At 43.8% G+C, this 19171-nt stretch overlaps 1 protein-coding gene across 6 annotated transcripts in view; it reads right to left on the bottom strand.

The window, feature by feature from the left end:
- Positions 1-6968: 6968 nt before the first annotated feature.
- ADGRF5 (adhesion G protein-coupled receptor F5) overlaps positions 6969-19171 on the bottom strand; it is an 82923-nt gene continuing 70720 nt past the window's right edge. For all 6 annotated transcript variants that reach the window (XM_043542171.1, XM_043542170.1, XM_043542168.1 and 3 more), the window contains 2 exons: positions 17446-17530; positions 6969-12063 (listed from right to left, as the gene is read on the bottom strand). In XM_043542171.1, the coding sequence (XP_043398106.1) occupies positions 11984-12063; positions 17446-17530 (165 nt within the window). In that variant the 3' untranslated portion in view covers positions 6969-11983. The remainder of the gene's footprint in view (positions 12064-17445; positions 17531-19171) is intronic.

Below are 19171 nucleotides of genomic sequence, written 5' to 3' on the forward strand. Positions count from 1 at the left end.
AAACACACTGGATTAGATAAAACAGTAAAACAAGTTTATTAACCACAAAGAGATTTTAAGTGAGTACAAGGAATGAGGCCTAAGTCAGAAATGATTACAAGAAAAAAAAGGACAAGACATTTACTAATACCTAACTTAAACTACAGTGGAGCTGATCCATTTATCTGATCAAACTGGGACCAGGGCCAGATCGGATCATCAAAAATGTGGATAATCAGGAGAATGGGTGGGGCTCAGGCTGTCAGTCTGAGCCCAGCTGTCTGGTTCGGTTAATAGGGAGAGCTGGATAATGAAGGCTCAGATAAACTAGGTTCTACTGTATATTAGAGTCAAGCAAAGGTTCTCCCCACATGCTCTGAGCAGTCTTACTAACCAAACCCTCTAGGTCAGGACCCCACCCCTAAAGTCCAATGAATGCTTCCTTTGTCACATCCTGGGCAGTGAATGCGATGGGCGTGATGGGGGGGAGAGGGATACCTGGGGTGCTTGTCCTGCTTTTTTATAGTTTCTTTCCCTCTCTTGGAAAGACATTTCCAGCTGGGCACTAGGAATCTATGTGGAAGGACATTTCCTGCTGGATTTTTCTCACCTGTTTGGCTTTTCTTTGTTTCCCTTCATGCTTGATGACTCTGTCTAGTGATTAAATGCCAATAAACAGAGCGCACATTCCTTTGTTTAGGACAGACCTGTTTGCCAGCCTCTGTTTGGACAGGGCTGTGGGGTTTGGAATGTGTGTTACTAACACCAGACATTGGCATGTTATAACTTCACATATAATGTTGCCACACACATTTTGCCAGGACAATACCAGCAAATTGCGTGTTTTCCAATGATACTTTACAAGGCATACTTTGTACAAAGATTATTATATAGTGTGTAGGGTGAGGATCCAGGGGTACATTCTGTCACAGTGCTCTAATTTATACTGGGGGCCAAATTATCCCCTGATATCCGAAGAGCTCATGGGGAGGACAAAAGTGGCATTCAGCCACCTTTGCCATCCCTCTTCAAGTCCTATATCAAGAGCAGCTCAGCCCCACTTGAGGATCAGGACCTGTGCAGTGAACTCTGCCTTTTGCTTCAGCTGCTGAACTGGGAGGCACTTGTTACCATCAACATTCAGAGCCCCAAAGTGAAATGTTTAGTGTGGAGCAATGTGCATGAACTAATAACCATTTGGCTAAGAGCCAGGGCATTTCATGACATTAACCTGCTTTATTCTGGTACCCTTATGTTAATGAATATATCCATGGACACTCCCTTGAGAAAGGGCCTGGAAACCTAATGAGGAGCCTATAACCAGGGTGATTTGGCCTCTGTTTTCATTCCTTTTAACTGTTTCTTCCACACTGATACAAGTCACGGTAAAGTCAAAAGTTTCCCCCTGTTGCTATCAATGGCTCTGCTGCAGTGGGGGAAGCATTTTTATAGGCAAGCTTTTTAACCAGTATGTCATGTAGACCTGCTCTGAGGCTTACGATGCCGGTGGTTGCCTGGAGACTTGTTTACGTGGGTGCTCCCACTGTTGCTAGCACCAATGCAGTGATAGCTGTGGTGGGAAATTTTTGCTGTGTAATCCAAATACAGAAACCCCCCCTGATAGTATGCAGTCCTGTTGGTTAGCCTGAGATGGAATTTTGGGTTTGATTTTTTTTTTATACTCTTACATCCTTACTAATATGTGTGAGCAAAGAACAAAGACACTGTGTGTTGCTTCTGGCCAAGCAGATGGGTTTGTTAGTATAATCAGAAAAGAGAAGGACTAGAGCTAAAGTGTTGCTGGGTAGAGTGGGAGTTTAATAGACGAGCGTATACCTGAAGGACGGTCCTGCCTCAACTCCTCTCCCACGATAAGGTCAAGCAACCAGTCGGGAGGGGTGAGGAGGATGTGGGGGAAGGCATAAGAAACACCAAAAGCCAAAGAAAGGCCAGTCCCTGACCAAAGCACAACCTCACTCGTTACCCCTCCCATGGATACAAAAGAGGTGGTACCAAAGGACCCAGACTCACGAGCCTCCAAAATGGAGCATGACCATAAATGGTCAAGGGTGGGACCAGGGGCATGCACTACAGGTACAGTTATGCCTGCTAAGAAGGAGGAGGTGGGAACGGGGACCCCGGTAAAGACTCTGTGGCATCAGAGCTATGGATAGGCTTGCTTGAAACTAACCCAGTAAACATCGCATTGCCTGCACTTCGCAGTTCCAGTCTTCTGATCTCTATCTGCGTGACAAGAACCAGGGGAGGGGCGAAGGGAAAGCCCCTAACAAGGATCTGAGCCCCTGAAGTTTAGGAAGGCTAAGGCAAAAATTAACACACAGGGAAGTGAGACAGAGAACTACTGCTTCAGACCAATAGTTCACCGAGTTGTGGGAAGACACTCTTCAGTAATGTTGCTAAATCTTGTTTAATTGACATGGTGATGGGAAAAATGAGTTCTTGCTGTTACACTATCAGCCTTGATAAAGCAGGTGTGATCTATGATAACTTTTAAAGCAGCTTGAAGGAGATAAGCTATGTAGAAAGTTCTACTGTGGCCAAAGTCTACGTGATTAGTCACTTTCTGATATCTCACATACAGCTGCTGATCAGACAGGATATTACACGTGGCTCAGAGAGATAGGATCCCAGCTGTAACCTGATTCAGCACCTACTTGGTCTTAGGTCATGTCTACACTACAAATCAAGGCTGACACAAGTTATATGGGAATATAGCTGCCACTTGGGCACATGCATACTTGGTGGCTTCTGTTGGAACCGCATACTCACCAGGTGTCAATTTAAAGCGTGGTGCACCACACGTAGGTATCTCAGTGGGCCACACACCAGCATCGGGTGTAATACCTTTTGGGACACTTTCACAGTGCTTTATGGGATAGTAATGACTCGCCCTGGCATCTCTGAGAGCTAGGAGTCAAGTTCCCAGTATGTAACTTTGTCCATCCCATAAAACCATCCATATCCCATAATTGTCATGCCATTTTTTAAAAACACCCATAAACCCACATGGTGCTTTTCAGTCTCTGTCACATCTGGCAGAAGCATGGCGTATGCAGAGGTATGCACTGTTCTCATGAATGTTGCAAACACAGGACACATGATTCTCCTGTATTTGCAGACCCTCAAGAAGAACCGCAACAACAGGGCCATGAGGATATCTTCGAGGACAGTTTGCTGAGGGGCATAGTGGAAAAACAACTCAAGGTTGTTAGTGGTGTTCTCGGAACAGTTGCAGCTGGTTGAGCGCTGCTTCTGGGCCTGAGAAGTGAGCACTGACTGGTAGGCTTGCATCGCAATGCGGGTTTGGGATGACGAGCAGTGGCTGCAGACGTTTCGGATGCGAAAGGCCCCATTCCTGGACCTGTGTGTTGAGCTTGCTCCAGCCCTCCAGCGCAGGGACACCAGAATGAGATCTGCATTGATGGGAGAAGTGAGTGGTGACTGCACTCTAGAAGCTTACAATGCCGGATTGTTTCTGGTTAGTGGGAAATCATTTTGGAGTTGGAAGGAAGAGCCATATTGGGGGCTGTTGTCTTGCAAATACAGGGCCATTAATTGTCTTCTGCTATGGAAAACTGTGACTCTTGGCAATGGGCAAGTAATAGTGGATGGATTTGCAGCAATGGAATTCTCATACAGCATTGCGGTGACAGCTGGCACACACCTTTTGGCACCAGCCCACCTTATCATGGAGTATATTAACAGAAAGGGAGAGACAAGGTAGGTGAGGTAATATCTTTTACTGGACCAACATCTGCTGGTGGAAGGTACAAGCTTTGGAACTACACAGAGCTCTTCTTCAGGTCTGGGGAAGGAAGCAGAGTGTCTCTTCTAAATGGAAGTAGAGACAGATTGTTAAGCAGAAAGGGTATTACATGTTGGAGGTGGTCAACTGAAACAAAGTGGGCAACTGGGGACAGATTGTTATGCATAAAGGGTTTGAAGTTGGTAAATATAGGTAGCAGGCAGTGTGATGTGTTAAATTGTTGTAATGAGCCAGAAAACCAGTGTCTCTGTGAAATCCAGGGGTTTGTTATGTTATGAATGTAAGTTCCCAGGCTCACCTTTGAAAGCTGCACAACACCTGTTCTCCCTCCTCTTCCTGCTCCTTGTTGTTCATCCAGGCATTTCTGTCTCAGGCGCCTCCGAGACACTCATGGTGGTCTGCATAGACAGCATGTGAGTCTTCCGTTTGGAGAGGCTTACACGCGAGTGCCAGAAGCTCCCTAGAAGTAGGGGGGCACCAGTACCTGGACCATGGCCCCGTCCCGTGGACCATGACTCCATCTCCTCCCCTGAGACCCCCCTCTGCCTCCGCTCCACCTGTTCCCCTGAGGTGGAGAGGAGCGAGCGGTGGGTGGAGGGTGCCTTGGGGGAAGATGCCGAGCAGGAGGGGGGCCTTGGGGTGGAGCACGGGCGGGGCTGGTATCCTCCTCACTTCTGGGGAGCTTCGCTTCCTGCACTCCAAAGAGAGGTCACACATACATAAATAGGTCGATGTGAGCTACCTTGCATCAACCTAACCTTGTAGTGCTTTGTAGACCAGGCCTTAGTTACAGCCTTTGCTGTTTTCTCACAGTAGCTATTTCTGCATCTACTGACTCACAGAAGCACAAGTCTGTTCCATCAATCCGTTCAGGGGCCAGATTTTCAAGTGCTCAGCACCCACCATTGGGACATGTGTTCAAAAGAGCTAAGCTCCCATTTCAAAACCTAAGCAATGTTCAGCACTTTTGATTGTCTTCCCTGTTCTCTACTTTCATTTTCCCACAAGGTGGCAGTAGAAAGCCACAGCTGAAATATTCAGGTCATGTGTCTGAGATCCTACGCTTGTTCCAGATGCTCCCTGAGATGCTCATCCATCTGGCTTTCACTGCCATATATTTCTGCACTGCAATATATAGTGAAGAGATATTAACAGGCTGAGACCCTAACCGCTGCCTCTTGCCTAGTTTTCTGTTTTTGTCAGAGTTGAGCTGAAATAGGGTGACCAGATGTCCTGATTTTATAGGGACAGTCCCAATATTTGGGGCTTTTTGTTATATAGGCGCCTATTACCCCTTCCACTCTTCCCCGATTTTTCGTACTTGCTATCTGGGCATCCTAACCTGAAACCACCAGAATCCCGCATCCAAACCCCTTTATTATGAAGCATTAGTATTGCCCTAGAGTGCCAGGATCCATTCCTTCTCCTGTGGTTCTGAATCCAGCTCAGATCCAAGACTCAGGAGGATCCGATTGTTCAGTTTATTTTGGAGGGGGAAGAATCTTTTGAGCTAGCTGTGCTGTTGGATCTGAACTGCAGCCCTGATTCAGGACCCACAACCTCATTTTAACCCTACTCCAGAGCTGAAAGCTTCCTTTACAGCCCATCTCGAGAGGAAGCTGCTCTGTGCAAACTCAGCTGCCCCTCCCCCAATCCGCCAGGCAAGCATTATGGTATCAGCCCAAACAATTCTGGGGCAGGGTGGTTCTTACGAGCCACGCGCTACACCTGCTGTTATGTACACTAGCATCAGTCATTAACCACCCACACTGGAAAGGATCCAACGTGATCTCAATTTAATATGCCTTTGTCAGAGGGTACAGGAGTGATACAAAGTCTCCAGTAAACAAAGGGTTAACTCTGGCTGCCGTCCCCTTGCTCAGGATCAGGCTGCTGTGGGAGGGAGAGGCAAAATGGCTGTGGGACAGCAGGGCTCCACACACAGGTCCTCCCAGTATGGATTAATCTCAGGCTTGGAAGGGGTTTCTTGGTTATATTTGTCTGGCTTAAGGTAGACCCTGCTGCAAACTGCTGAGTTATCTCATCAGCTTACATCACTCTGCGGAGCGGGATTTATAGCCTGTCTTCGTAGAGAGACCGATTCAAAGATCTCTGTGCGTTTCCCATCGCTACCTACTAGGATCCTATCTATGCAGCATGAGGAATAGGACTCAAGGCTTCCATCAAACCCCTAGAAAGGGCCCTGAATCAAAACCTTGTATCCAGACTCCCCTACACTGTATATTTCAGTATTGTGGACCAGGAACATTAGACACAGTGGTGGAGAATGAGGGTGTTACATGTAGTATTTTTGATAAGGAGCCTATGCCCCTCAGGTTATGTTTCATACTCACCTGCCTGAATGCCAGGAGACTGTTGAGTGAGAAGCCCACCGAAAAGGAAACAATGACACAGATGGGTGTCCTGGAGGAAACAATGGAAGAACAGTTTACTGGGCAATATCCCCCATCCAGCTCCATCCAGGCTGGTGTGGTCTGTGCTTTCCAAGGCTGAGTTTGGGATCAAAGGACCCTAAATCTACAAAATGCTGTCCTTGGGGAGGAGGAGAGGAAGGTGAGGTATCAGTAAATGAAAGATGATACCTCCCTTGAAACACGGGGAGCATGTTGTGAGCAGGAGAGGCTGGCTCTCCCAGCTCAGAGACGGGAATAAACTGGACCTCCCTGAGCTATGGATAGAGAGAGGGCTAAGCTTAGGAAAGGAAGTCTGTGTCTAAGTCTTTTCTTGTATTGACCCAATTTCCTAAATGCTTTGTACCTTTGAGGAATGAATAAATAATGCTTTGGTTTGATTATGCTGTTTCGGTGTCACTGCAAATGGATGTTGTTGCGGACTCCTGAAGGGAAACTCTTACAGGGGCCAAAACTGAGTTGGGCCTGGTTCATTAACAGGGTTGGGAACCAGAGAGGCTGCAGCCCAGAGATCCAGTCTGAGAGTGATTGGACAGTGTGGTTCCACCCAGAGAGAGATACAGGGAGCCAGGTCTGTCACCTATGGGGCACACTCAAGAGGGCCTAAAAGGGGTCTAAGGCACAGTTCACCTAGTAGCCCTGACAGCTGTCATCTTTAAATAACACCCATCTTTCCTTGAGTTACAAACATGGGACCAGTGCTTTCCTGACAATAGTTTACGTTTTATTTTATGATGCTGAACGTTCCAAGACAACACACGCCAGCCTCCTTTGAGCTGTATGCAAACAGATTTTATTAACAATTAACAGTGAAAGATATAGATGTGCACAGTAAGCATGCATGCTTTTGCGTTCTTTTACACTTTTGAGATATAAACTGTAAACAGTAACGCCTCGCTTAACACTGTAGTTATTATAAACCAGTATAAGTTTTAAACAATTTAATACTGTACACAGCAGTGATGATTGTGAAGCTTGGTTGAAGTGGTGAAGTCAGAGGGTGGGATGAACTTGCCCTCAACACGTTGTTAATGTAGCCTCACACTCTACAAGGCAGCACGAATGGAGGGAGGGGAGACAGCATGGCAGAGAGAGACAGAGACACACACCCTGTGTGTGAGAGAGAGACGCGCATTGCCCCTTTAAGTATGCTGACCCCAATCTAAGTACATTGCCTTTTTTAGTAGATTATCAAATTGAGACAGCAGCTGCCGCCAGCAAGCGCCCTCCGTCCTGAGCCCTGTAGAGTCGTGTCCCCTCCCCGCCCCCCAGGGGAGATACGGTACAGGAGATGGGGGTACAGGAGTGGGGGGAGAGGGGGCTACCCTGACATTAGCACCCCTCTTCATCCTCACTCTGCACAGAAAGCAGGAGGCTCCGGGGAGCAACTCCAAGGCAGAGGGCAGGAGCAGCACATGGCAGTGGGGGGCAGGGACAGCTGAACTGCCCGGCAATTAATAGCCTGCTGGGCGGGGAGCTGATAGGGGGGCTGCCAGTCCACCCTGGTTCCAAGCCCCACCAGCTAGCTCCAACCGGCTGCTCTTTCTGTAAGCAGTAGACAAAGCAGGCGGCTGCCAAATGACGTTAAAAGGGAGCATTGTGCAACTTTAAACGAGCATGTTCCCTAATTGATCAGCAACGTAACAACGAAACAATGTTAACCGGGACGACTTTAAGTGAGGAGTTACTGTATTAGGAAGAAAATCATAGTACAAAAATAAAGTGCTTTCATTTGTAAAGTACTATAGACGTTATCCTACAAATGGAAGACATTTTACAACCCTTCCTTTTTAGAAGTGATTGTTAATAACACTGAAAGAAGCTGTGTAGGAATTATCAGAATTTGCCCCAAAGAAAAATCTTTTAAGCAATGGAATGGGAAGTGGTTAAGGGAAATTCCCCTAGATTTTGAATACACTTTATTGTACGTTTTTGAATTCCGAATCCCCATCTAGGGAAAGAAGGCTGGATTATCCAGACAGATGTTAGATAATGTTGTTTAAATAACCCGTTAGCTTATGTCAATCCTTAAGAGACTGTGTGAATGTTAAACATGGGTTTTATTTTTCTTGACAAACTTATCTTTCTAAAATGCAGCTGTTGCATAAATGTATCTTCCTTGGGGCAATGTAACAAGCCTACTCTAAGCTGTGATGGCTAGCACATGACAGAGTCATGAAAAAATCATGGCACAACAGTTTTCATAGTTCACAGAAATGAAATGTGAATTTTACAGTGTATAAACTCCAGAATTGTTGAGCAATTACTAATTCTGCAGGTCAATTCTATGTAGGGAAATGTCAGCAATCACAGTTATAAGGCTTACATTTGTCATATGTGATGTAGCGCCTTTGGAGGATCTCAAAGCATTTTACAGATATAGGCTAAATCTGCACTTTAGGCATACGCAGGTAGCACTGAGGAACACAAAGGATACCCCTTTGAGTCACAATTCCCTCCTTTGCCACCCTTCGTGTGCTGGCTCTGCTACTGTGGCCAGCAAGTTGGAGCGGTAGAACCAAGGCTCTGAGCATTCGAGGCCACCTGCTCCAGAAAAGGAGGGAGAGTGTAATACTGCTTGTTCTTATGCATTTGGACCCAGACTGCAATCAGCCCATGTGCAGGCCAAAGGGAGTTCTCACAACCCCTTTCTCCTTTGCACAGCCATGTAGTGCAAATCAGAATTGTTCCCTCCACTCCACCTTCCCAAAGGTCCTGGACCATTAATCAGTGAAAAAGCATTTTGATCCCATGCTTAACCAGGCAGATGCAGCTGTTCTTGCACACTCAGATTGATGAGGGCATCGGGATCTGCTATAAAGTCCCATTCCCAGAGGACAGAAAACCCGTATTACACAATCCACCTTGCAGTGATGCTGCGGGGGAACTGGCGAGGGGCACATCTCGAGGTGGATGTGGTTATTGACAGCAGTTCAGTGTCAAAAATTTAGCACCACAGGGCAGGGTTGATGCTTTCACGAGGGCCACACCTTGGCACTGCTCTTGCATAGGGGAAGTGCTCAGCTGCCCGTTTGAGACAGCTTTAGGGAACTTAGGCAGGGCTGAGAATCTTGACTGCAGTCTTATCGCACATCCTTGTGCTGGGTGTTAGGATATAGATAGTCAGGCCTGTCTGTAAAGGCCTATACTCTAAGAATGTAGGTGTATTCTTATCACTTAGCTAGTTATAGAGGTATAAAAGAAAGAATCAAAATCACTGTCTGCCGGTGTAAGGGCCTTCTCTGACTGTGACAGTCTGAGGCCCTGTTCTTAGGCTAAGCAGCAGAGGCAGCCCTAAGCTGGGAAGCGACCGGTCACATCCTCACATTCCAAACCAGTCACATTGAAATCAGGTGCTATTGGGCTGCTAGGAATACAATACTGCCCTGATAATGCCTATCGCCTCCAGAGAAAGGGAAGGGCCTAGAAGATGTAAAAGGAAACTTAGTTTGATAGCATCCTGTCTGGCAAGAACTCACTTATCAATAGCTGGGATGTGAAATCCTCATTTCTGTATTGTTTTGTCTTTATAGTTCCCACTTTGCTGTCGTTTATTTGCATGGTCTCTGTCTGGTTCTGTGATTGTTTCTGTCTGCTGTATAATTAATTTTGCTGGGTGTAAACTAATTAAGGTGGTGGGATATAATTGGTTAAATAATCATGTTACAATATGCTAGAATTGGTTAGTTAAATTTCAGGAAAATGATTGGTTAAGGTATAGCTAAGCAGAACTCAAGTTTTACAATATAGTCTGCAGTCAGTCAGGAAGTGTGCGTGTGTGGTGGGGGAAATGGGAACAGGGAATGGGGGTGGGGAAATTGGAATCATGTTTTGCTAAGGGGGGGAATGGGAACAGGGACATAGGTAAGGCTCTGCGTTGGGAAGGGGGACACTAAGGAAGGAAACTGGAATCATGCTTGCTGGAAGTTCACCCCAATAAACATCAAATTGTTTGCACCTTTGGACTTCGGGTATTGTTGCTCTCTGTTCATGTGAGAAGGACCAGGGAAGTACGTGGGTGAAGGAAAAAGCCCCCTAACACTGGGGATGTGCTTGTTATGTATTCCCCATTAGGTCCCTTTTCAGCAAAGCACTTAAGCACGTATTTAAATCTGTCCCTGCTCAGCAAAGTCCTGAAACACTTTGATATCAATGAGACTGAAGAAAGCCCCTGAAATGAAGCACATGCTTTGTGCTTTAGCAGCATAGGGATGGACTCCTCTGAAGTAGGATCTTTGTCCTCATTCTGAGGCCGGAGTCATTCGGCAAGCACACCACAGTGCTCTCATTACTGCAGGATCCATTTCCTGTTAGCCATTGAAGCTACAACCCATTTACAATATCTCACACCTATCCTAAGCTCCGAGAATAAGGAGGTCATTTCAAAGAAGAACTTTCACACTGGAGGAGACTTTAAAGCAAAAATAAATTGCTGGTGGTATAAAGAATTTGCTTGACCAATACTTCTCTATTTCCCTTCTGCTACCATCCCACACCCTTGTAACAGTGACATCTCTCTCCCCACAACACAGGTTTCATCCTACAGTGCAGTCACAGGACCAAATTTGCCCCATGCACACGTGGGCCTAATTCCACTGAGGCCAAATGGAGTTGCACCCATTGATAATGGCGGTGAATCTGGCCCCTAATCCAGAACTGGCTGAATTTGTGAAATACCTTATGCCAAATTTTGCATGAAGAGTTCCTTTGATTGCAAACAATGTTGTCTTTGGCCATGAGTGTTCCTTTGATTGCAAACAATGTTGTCTTTGGCAACTCTCGTAATCCTGTGCTTAAGCCATCAAAATCTGCAGCCCTGGAAACAATTGTGAAGCTACAAATTCAGCACTGTAATAATAATTTACAAACCTTTCATCCTGCCTGGCAGTCAAAGTGTTTTACGGTAGTACTGAGCCTGCAAGCCCTCCGAGTTTGGGCCTACCATTGTTGTCAATGGAAGATCACTGAGCGCTTATATGATGGGACCTTATATACATTCACCACAGGAATGCAGCCACCTGTAGGGTGGAGTGCAGCAACCAACCATCTCTAATACATAACATACCAGTGAGAAAGGGGGAATTTTAGCTAAGGATATAAGGTAAGCCATCATGTTCTTACAAAAGTCCCATAGAGGGCCTTCAGTGTTAAACCAGAGCAAGAAACACTTAGGTTGTTAAGTCACATCTGACAGACCTCCCTGTAGTAATCATCAGGGTACTCCAGGTCTCAGAAGGTCAGCACTGAGCTAACCCATCTGGGGTTTGAACCTGTCATTCCAGGAAGTCTAGATAGCTCAAGCAAGAAATTTAAACTACTAAACCATCTGCCCCCTACAGGAGCAAGTAGGAGAGAGAGGGCTTGGATGTATATATGCATGCATTTGGCATCATTCAGAAAATTGGCAAAGCGAAACTATTAAGACCATTGAAGTTTAGTGTAGTCTCATGGCTCAATCCTGTACAGTGCCGAGCACTTCCTCGTTGATGCTGACCGCCTTCAACTATCACTGAGATTAGGGGGAGCCCATCATAGGATTGGACCCTATGTGGAATATTTTTAAATTTCTTTTAGCATTAGTGGTCTCTTTAACATTCCACATCATGAACTTTCCAAACATGTTAAATAGAAGGGATGCTTGTTAAAGAACACGCCAAGGCACAGTGCAGTCTGGGTGATGTCCACTTCTCTATGATTCATAGAGTATTTTTTCATTCTTTTGATGTATGGCTTGCAAAAAGACGCAGGTCCTTTCTCACATTCTTGGTTCAACATTTGCAACACATCAGTGAAGCAGAGAATATGTGTTGGAGGTGGGCTCACTAAACGAACCTGTTGTTTCTGTGGAAGAAATTTTGTATTTTCCTGAAAAGAAAAAAAACACATGTTTTGGAGCTGAAGACAAAATAGCCCTGAACTGGTTGATTCCGTCTGGACTGCGGCTACATCACGGACCACAAAAACAACATGACTTGTGATTTGTATCACATGCTAACACAGATAGATTACGTTGACTTGCATTAGATTAGATTGTTTGACAGTGACCCCTGACTTCCATTACAGAGTTCCAGATGCTGATGTAAATTCTGTTCTCCGTTATGCCTCTGCAAATCGACTGAGGCCTGGATTTTAAAGTCCGTGCCCAACGATAAACTCGTACATTCATATTCAGGTAGGTCTAGATGATCTAATTGTCCCGTCTGGCCTTAAAATATATGACTACTTAGGTGGCTAAAGAAGTGACTCGATTTTCAACGTGCTGAGCACCCAGCAGCTCCCATAGAAAGCAATCAGGCTAGTTATTGAGGGGCCTGAATACGAATGTGGGAGTATGACTTTAAACATCCATTTGGGAAAATCGCGGCCTGGCTTTTTAAAAATATCGGACAAATTCTGTTCGGTTGTCCTGATGCAATCTTTTTGGCTTCAGTAGGTTCTGGCACTAGATTTTGCCCCAATATGTGGTTAAAAAGACACTTTTAAAGCATAATTGTTTGCTATCTATTAAGATCCCTCATTTGCTACTTTCAGCCCAAACCTTTCCTCATCTCCTCTGAGCTATAGTTGGATTAAAAAGACCACAGCTATAGGGACCAATTTATTCTGAGTTTAATTTAGAATGATACCTCCCTAAGTATCAATTAATAAGTTAGCCTTAGTAAAACAGCTACCCTATGCCAACAGGTGCTGCTTTCAAGCAACAGCTCAGATCTTCTCACTCCCAGGTGGTGCAGTGTAACTCAGAACTATACTAATTGTGCCATGTCATGAGCATAAGAATGGCCATGCTGGGTCAGACCAATGGTCCATCTAGCCCCATATCCTGTCGATGATTTTGTATCATCTACAAACTTTGCCACCTCAGTGTTTACCCCTTTTTCCAGATCATTTATGAATATGTTGAACAGCACTGATTCCAGTACAGATCTTTGGGGGGCCCTGTTATTTACCTATCTCCACTGTGAAAACTAACGATTTATTCCTACTCTTTGTTTCCTGTCTTTTAATCAGTTACTGATCCATGAGAGGACCTTCCCTCTTATCCCATGACTGCTTACTTTGCTTAAGAGCCTTTGGTGAGGGACCTTGTCAAAGGGTTTCTCAAAGTCCAAGAACACTCTGTCCACTGGATCATCCATGTCCACATGTTTGTTGACCCGCAAAAGAATTGTAATAGATCGGTGAGGCATGATTCCCTTTACAAAAGTTGTGTTGACTTTTCCCCAACATATCGTATTCATCTATGTCTGATAATTCTGTTCTTAACTATAGTTTCAACCCATTTGCCTGGTACTGAAGTTAGGCTTACTGGCCTGTAATTGCCAGGATCACCTTTTTTAAAAATTCAATGTCACATTAGCTATCCACCATCATCTGTTGCAGAGGCTGATTTAAGCAATAGGTTACATACCACAATTAGTAGTTCTGCAATTTCAGATTAGAGTTCCTTCAGAACTCTTGGGTGAATACCATCTAGTCCTGGTGAATTATTACTGTTTAATTTATCAGTTTGTTCCTGTATTGACACTTGAATCTGGCACAGTTCCTCAGATTTGTCACCTAAAAAGAATGGTTTAGGTGTGGGAATCTCCCTCACATCCTCTGCAGTGAAGACCGATGCAAAGAATTCATTTAACTTGTCTGCAATGGCCTTGTCTTCCTTGAGTGCTCCTTTAGCACCTCGATTATCCAGTGGCTGTCTTGACCATTTGGCAGGCTGTTATCATGTACTTAAAAAAATTCTTGCGGTTAGTTTTCGTGTCTTTTGCTTGTTGCTCTCAAATTGTTTTTTGGTCTACCTAATTATATTTTTACACTTGACTTGCCGGAGTTTATGCTCCTTTCCAGTTTCTTCAGTAGGGTTTGACTTCCGACTTTTTTAAAGGATGTCTTTTTGTCTCTAACCACCTCTTTTACTCTCTTGTTTACCCATGGTGACATTTTTTGGTACTCTTACTGTTTGTTTTTTTATTTGGGGTAATACATTTAATTTAAGTCTCTGTTATGGTGTTTTTTAAAAGTTTCCATGCAGCTTGCAGGTATTTCACTCTTGCAACTGTTCCTTTTAATATCTGTTTAACTAACCTCCTCGTTTTTGTGTAATTCCCCTTTTTGAAGTAAGATACTACTGTGGTGGTTTTCTTTGGTATTTCCCTCCTATAAGGAGGTTAAATTTAATGACATTAGGGTTGCTATTACCCAACAGTTCAGCTACATTCACCTCTTGGATCAGATACTGTGAGTCATGTAGGACTAAATCAAGAATTGCCTCTCCCCTTGTGAGTTCCTGGAATAGCTGCTTGAAGAAGCAGTCATTAACGGTGTCTAGAAATTTTATCTCTGCATCCCTTCCTGAGGTAACACACACAGTGTGACATTATCTGATTACAATATGACCATATAGATCATTGTTGCAACCACCGTTATATATTTGCAGTAACTATTGTACAAAGTTTGTCAAGTAAGGTGTCTATGAAAAGGTTCTGATTTGCTGGTTATGATTATGTTATCTGTATGCACGCATCATTTTTGTATGTGAAGTTATAAGTATTGGCTCTATACTTGGATTTCAAATATTTGCCCCTGGGCTAACACCCATGAAGTAATTAGCCAGCACATCTTGGAGGAACTATTCAAATTGACAGGTTTCAGAGTAGCAGCCGTGTTAGTCTGTATTCGCAAAAAGAAAAGGAGTACTTGTGGCACCTTAGAGACTAACAAATTTATTTGAGCATGAGCTTTCGTGGGCTACAGCTCACTTCATCAGATGCAAAAACCTTTAACTGACAATGACCATGGAAGACGCCTCTCTACAGATAATGGAATTTCCTGCTGTGACTAGGCGAAATGCATGAACATGTGACTTGCCCATGTGACTCCGAACTCCATCTTGTTATTGTAATTTTCCACAGTAGAACAATGGGATGCCCTTCACAGGGCAAAAGCCATAAAAGGCCCTGGAAACACCTCCATTTTGTCTTCAATCCTGCTTCTGACCTCTAGAGGAATTTTGCTACAAACTGAAACTCTGAACAATGGACTGAATGACCCATCCAAGCTGTGGATGTATTCCAGAGGCTTGACGTAAGCCAGCAGTTTATTCCATCACTTTTATAAGCCTAAACCAAGAACTTTGCCATTACTGTATGTAACTGATTCCTTTAACCAATTTTAACTCTCATCTTTCTTTCTTTCTTTTTATGAATAAACCTTCAGATTTTAGATACTAAAGGATTGGCACAAACGTGATTTTCGGTACAATCTAAGTTATATATTGACCTGGGTGTGTGGCTGATCCTTTGGGATCAGAAGAACCTATTATTTGATGAGACTGGTTGAAAAGACCCACTCATCTCTGAATCCAGTGTTTCTGGTGGTGACATAAGAACTGTACTGCCTGAGGAAATTGCCTTTATGTTTTCTTGTTAGCCAGTGTGGTGAAACAGGAGTTTAATTTGGTGGCTGGTTTGGCATATCTTATAAAAGAATAGCCACCAGTTTTGGGTTGTGTTTGCCCTATTCCTCAGAAGTTTGTCCTGAATTTGGCTTTCTCAGTTATGATCCACTAAGGCACGGTTACACACAGACAAATGGGAATAGTTGAAATCCTCAATATTATTGGGTTTTCTGTTTTTGTAGCCTCTCTAATCTCCCTGAGCACTTCACAATCACTATCACCATCCTGGTTAGGTGGTTGGTAGTACATTCCTACTGCTATACTCTTATTATTCAAGCATGGAATTTCTATCCATAGAGATTCTATGGTACTGTTTGGTTCATTTAAAATTTTTACTATGTTTGACTCTGTTTTTTCACATATAGTGCCACTCCCCCAGCAGTGCAACCTACTCTGTCATTCCTAAATATTTTGTACCTTGGTATTACCATGTCCCATTGATTATCATCATTCCTCCAAGTTTCTGTGATGCCTGTTTCTATCAATATCCTCATTTAATACCAGGCACTCAAGTTTACTTCTCTTAGTATTTAGACTTCTTGCGTATGTAAACAAGCACTTATAAAATTAGCAGTAGTTAGCTGTCGGGCTTCATGTGATGTAATTGAATGAGACTATTTTTCATTTGACTGTTTCTCTTCAGTTTCTACCTGTATTTTATCAACTTCTATCCTCTCCTCTTATCTAGGATATAGAGCATCCCCTTTAATAAATCCTCCCCTAAGGGATGCGTCTGTCTGAACCATGTGCTTCTCTGCACCTGTCGGCTTTCCCTCAGGCCTTACTGTAAAAACTTCTCTATGACCTTTTTAATTTTACGTGCCAGCAATTGGTTTGAGTGGAGCCCATCATTCCTGTATGGGCTCCTCCTTTCCCAAAGGGTTCTCCAGTTCCTAATAAACCTAAAGTCCTTCTCCAAACAATTGGGACCCTGCAGTTCTGCCTGTCTAAGTGGCCTTATGCATAGAACTGGAAGCATTTCTGAGAATGTTTCCATGGAAGATCTGGACTTTAATCTCTTACCTAGCAGCCTAAATTTGCCCCCATTACCTTTCTCTTACTTTCCCTATGTCATTTGTACCTACCTGTTCCATAACCACTGGCTCCTCCCCAGCACTGCACATAAGTCTATCTATATGTGTTGAGAGGTCTGCAACCTTCACACCTGGCAGGCACTTCACCATGAGGTTCTCCCAGTCATCACATACCCAACTACCTATATTTCTAAAATCAAATCCCCCATTACTATTGCCTGTCTCTTCCTAATAACGGAGGTCCCCTCCCCGGGAGGGGTATCCTCGGTGTGAGAGGATACCATGGCATCATCTGGAAGGATGGTCCCAGCTACAGGATCAATTCTCTCTTCTGCAGCTCGATGTTCTCCTTCCATAAGAATTTCATTCTCCTTAACAGCATAGACACTGTCAGACTGGGGATGGGACTGTTCTACTGTCTCCCGCAAAGTCTCCTCTCTGTACTTCTCTGTTTCCTTAACTTCTCGAGTTCAGTCACTCTGGTTTCAAGAGCCCGTACTCGGTCTCTGAGGGCCACGAACTGCTTGAGATGACTGAGTTTTTTAGAAAAACCTAATCTAATGAATTTTTAAACAAACCTTAATAGGCCAGCTCTAGCTCCCAGTTATACTGCTGTAAATCTAGTCATTCCACTGCCTTCAGCTACTGGAAAATGGAACTACCATTTTAGAGAGAGAGACACTATTTGAAAAGGATTTGAAAGGACACAAAAATCCTGTCTGTTGTCCTTGTTATCACGTCGCCATTGTCACATACCTGTTTTGCCAAATAAGTTGTTTAGTGCTCCTGAGACTTGAGAGTTCATGGAGAAAACGGGGGCAGAATCACCCAGGGACATTGACTGTAAGATAGAAACTGGTTTTAGTTAAAAGTCAGGAACATTTTCTGCAGCTACATTTTAAAGAGATTGTGTGAACAGAATGCTGTTCAGTGGAGCACACAGGAGGCATATAAATGGGGTGTTGGGCAGGCTAGATAAAGGAGCTTTTTAAACCAGTGGTTCTCAACCAGGTGTACACATATCCCTGTGAGTTCATAGGGGTCTTCTAGGGGTTACAGCAATTCATCTAGATACTTGCCTAGCTTGACACCAGGCTACATAAAAAGTACTAGCGAAGTCAGTACAAACTAAAATTTTGTACAGACACTGACTTGTTTATACTGTTTTACATGTCATACACTGAAATGTAAGTACAATATTTATATTCCAATCAATTTATTTTACAATTATATGGTAAAATGAGAAAGTCAGCAATTTGTCAGTTACAGTGTGCTGTGACACTTTTGTATTTTTATGTTTGATTTTGTAAGCAAGTCGTTTTTAAGTGAGGTGAAGCTCGGGGGTACGCAAGACAAATCAGACTCCTGAAATGGGTACAGTAGTCTGGAAAAGTTGAGAACCACTGCTTTAAAGCAATCTATTGCAGAGGGAATAATGACGCTATTGAGGCATCCAGTAGCATTCAACCTATCAGCACAAATTAGAGCCTTCACTTCTCTTTGTGTGTGCTTTCTTGTGGCTTGTTCTGTTTGGACTGGATTGTGGTTTTAGATTGAATTTTTTTTGTGTGTGCTGTCACTCTATTATTTGTCTGGCATATTCTCCAGCCAGGAATATGTACATTTATGGTAATGATCGTGGACAAGAGAGAAGCAGACAGATTAAACTTAAAATAAAGTACAAGACACAGCCACAAACAGCCTCTGCTTAAATAGCGCATATGATATATGGGGTTAGACTACAGGACCTTTCACTCCAGACAGCACAGGGCTTCTGCCACTTGTGCTCAAGGGGAATTCCCATTAGCATGGCCAGTAACACTAAGGCTGACATCCTCTTTAGGTTTCAGAGTAGCAGCCGTGTTAGTCTGTATTCGCAAAAAGAAAAGGAGTACTTGTGGCACCTTAGAGACTAACCAATTTATTTGAACATAAGCTTTCGTGAGCTACAGCTCACTTCATCGGCTCCTCTTTAGGTCAGTCCTCAGCAGATGAGATTACCACAAGCATTTCAGCAAATCTGATTCCATCCACCAGAGGGCAGGTGGAACACAAACTATAAAACAATGATGTAGCTTACGAAAGCTTATGCTCAAATAAATTTGTTAGTCTCTAAGGTGCCACAAGTACTCCTTTTCTTTTTGCGAATACAGACTAACACGGCTGCTACTCTGAAACTTATAAAACAATTGGTACTTTACACAGGGGCAGGGAGAGAATGAGTTTATCTTGCTGGAGATGAAGGAAATTTCCTTTATGGAAAAGTCCCATAGAATTCTATAAGGCTGGAACCAACAGGGTTCTCCAGAAATAAAGAGGGGTTCAATAGAAATACTCTAAAAGCCTATTGAATTTAATGAGATCTCTGCAATAGATCCGTTTAAACTTTCTATAGCAGGGTACTCATTCCCTATTAAATGTGATAGTGTTTTTATAAGGTTCGTCAGACTGAATCACTATGGAAAAAAGGGTGCAATTTAAT

This window comes from Chelonia mydas, chromosome 3, assembly GCF_015237465.2.
Source record: "Chelonia mydas isolate rCheMyd1 chromosome 3, rCheMyd1.pri.v2, whole genome shotgun sequence".
NCBI classification, from domain to species: Eukaryota; Metazoa; Chordata; order Testudines; family Cheloniidae; genus Chelonia; species Chelonia mydas.